At 33.0% G+C, this 2,022-nt stretch overlaps 1 protein-coding gene across 1 annotated transcript; it reads left to right on the forward strand.

The window, feature by feature from the left end:
• On the forward strand, positions 704-1,908 carry LOC107618191 (ethylene-responsive transcription factor ERF027). Its single transcript, XM_016320183.2, has one exon. It carries the CDS (start codon positions 908-910, stop codon positions 1,511-1,513), a length of 606 nt encoding a protein of 201 aa, XP_016175669.1. The 5' UTR covers positions 704-907; the 3' UTR covers positions 1,514-1,908.

Genomic DNA, 2,022 nt, shown 5'->3' on the forward strand with positions numbered 1-2,022 from the left:
ATTGAGGACTTTATGAACATCAAAAGTATCTATCTATATTATAGGTAAGTGTGGCTATCCAGCGTCAAATATGCGTATCAATTACCAGTGTATACAATTAAGAAATCTGCCTCCTATGTAGTAGTAATATAACATAAAAACTATTTTTATTCAACTATATATATAGCATGGATACTAATTAAAAATTTAATCATTTTTATAAAATAGTAAAAATTATTTTATATTTAAATTTATAATTAAATCTTATAAATAATATAACGAAATTAAATTTATATTTATAATCAAACGTTATAAATATGATTAAATTAAATTTATTTACTCTCTTGAAAAAAAATATATATAAAGCACGTAAAAATAATATAAATATATTGTGCTTAATTTTTAATTTCATGAATTATTTTTGCATTTTATTTCCTAATTAATAAAAAAAGAGAGTACTAAGAAAGTCTTTGTTATAGTTTGTCATTGTCATTCTCCCACAATTACTTCTCACTAAGTCTCTTATCTCCATTCGTTTGGTCTCCAAGATTTCATTCAATTCAATAGCAATTATACATTGGAACCCAACTAAGCGCCACCATTCTTCACGTACCAACAAATTAAAGTCTCTTTTACTCAGTTAATCCGCGACATCCCCACGGTTTCACTTCCAATACATAAATTATTATATCCCTAGTTGAATTCATATTATATATATAATCATCTTCTTTAGTTCGTTACTGCCTCTTAAATCCACAATCCTTTTCTACCTACCACTCTCATATTATATAATTAAATGTAGTTGCATTGACCCTATTTATTACTAGTCCCACAAAAATTTCATTCATATTCCTACAAACACCAACCTATATCTATTTCAAAAGGCCAAATATTCAATTAGGTCAACATTTCCTTGAGCTTAATTATAATGGCTGCTTCTGCTTCTTCTTCTTCGACTTCATCTTCTAAGAAGGATTCAGTGTACCGCGGAATCCGGTGCCGAGGAGGGAAATGGGTATCCGAGATCCGAGAGCCGAGAAAGACGACCCGAATATGGCTCGGCACCTTTCTCAAGCCGGAGATGGCTGCGGCAGCCTATGACGTGGCAGCACTGGCACTCAAGGGTGCAGAAGCGCCCTTAAACTTCCCTGCCATGGTAGGGAAGTATCCAATGCCAAAGTCTAGTTCCGCAGCTGACATCCGCAGCGCTGCCACCGCTGCGGCGCAGCTGATTATGGCTGAACTTGCATCACCAACCAACAATAATGCAGTTCAGCCTAACATTGATAGTGAAAAGAATAATAATAATAATAATGATGATAATGATAACAATAACACTAATAATGATAGTGCTGCTCCTTTGTGTGAAGATGAACCGGTTGAGTTTTTGGACGAAGAAGCAATTTTCTCCTTGCCGAGTTTGCTGGTCGATATGGCAGAGGGAATGCTGCTTTCTCCACCCAGAATGAGTCCGTCGTCGCCTGACTCGCCGGAAAATTATTCCGGCGGAGGAGACAGTTTGTGGAACTACTAATAAATCTTATTATTATTAATCCCTTTTATCTTCTATATATTGAAAGTCTTCTTTTTTTTTTCCGATATAAGTATGAATGCAATGATACATATATCATCAGCTCTATCCATTCCCTCTCCTCTAGCTAGCATTTGAATCTATCCAATCCCTAATAAATACAAGCAAATTAAGAAATTTGGATTGGTATCATAATATTCTGATCACATTTTAGTAGGACTAAGTCTAATAAGATATATTTTTGTTGTTAAGTTATTTACCTTGAGCACCAGCTATAAGGGTTTCAAAGCAAGGATTATATAGGGTGGCCTTGATTCTAGAAAATTATGTAACTTGCTGTTCTTCTACATATACTACATATGTATTTCATTTTATGATATTTATGAGTATTCGTCCTGCTTTGTTTATGCATAGTTTGTTGTGTATCTATAATTTATCATACTCTTCCTTATCTAAATTTACAAGAGAATAATGCTATATGACAAAAAAAATTTATTATTTTTTGTTTTTAT

This window comes from Arachis ipaensis, chromosome B01, assembly GCF_000816755.2.
Source record: "Arachis ipaensis cultivar K30076 chromosome B01, Araip1.1, whole genome shotgun sequence".
Taxonomy (NCBI): Eukaryota; Viridiplantae; Streptophyta; class Magnoliopsida; order Fabales; family Fabaceae; genus Arachis; species Arachis ipaensis.

Bases quoted from the DNA above. Each gene is read 5' to 3' on its own strand.
- LOC107618191 (XM_016320183.2), top strand. From the start codon at position 908: ATGGCTGCTTCTGCTTCTTCTTCTTCGACTTCATCTTCTAAGAAGGAT.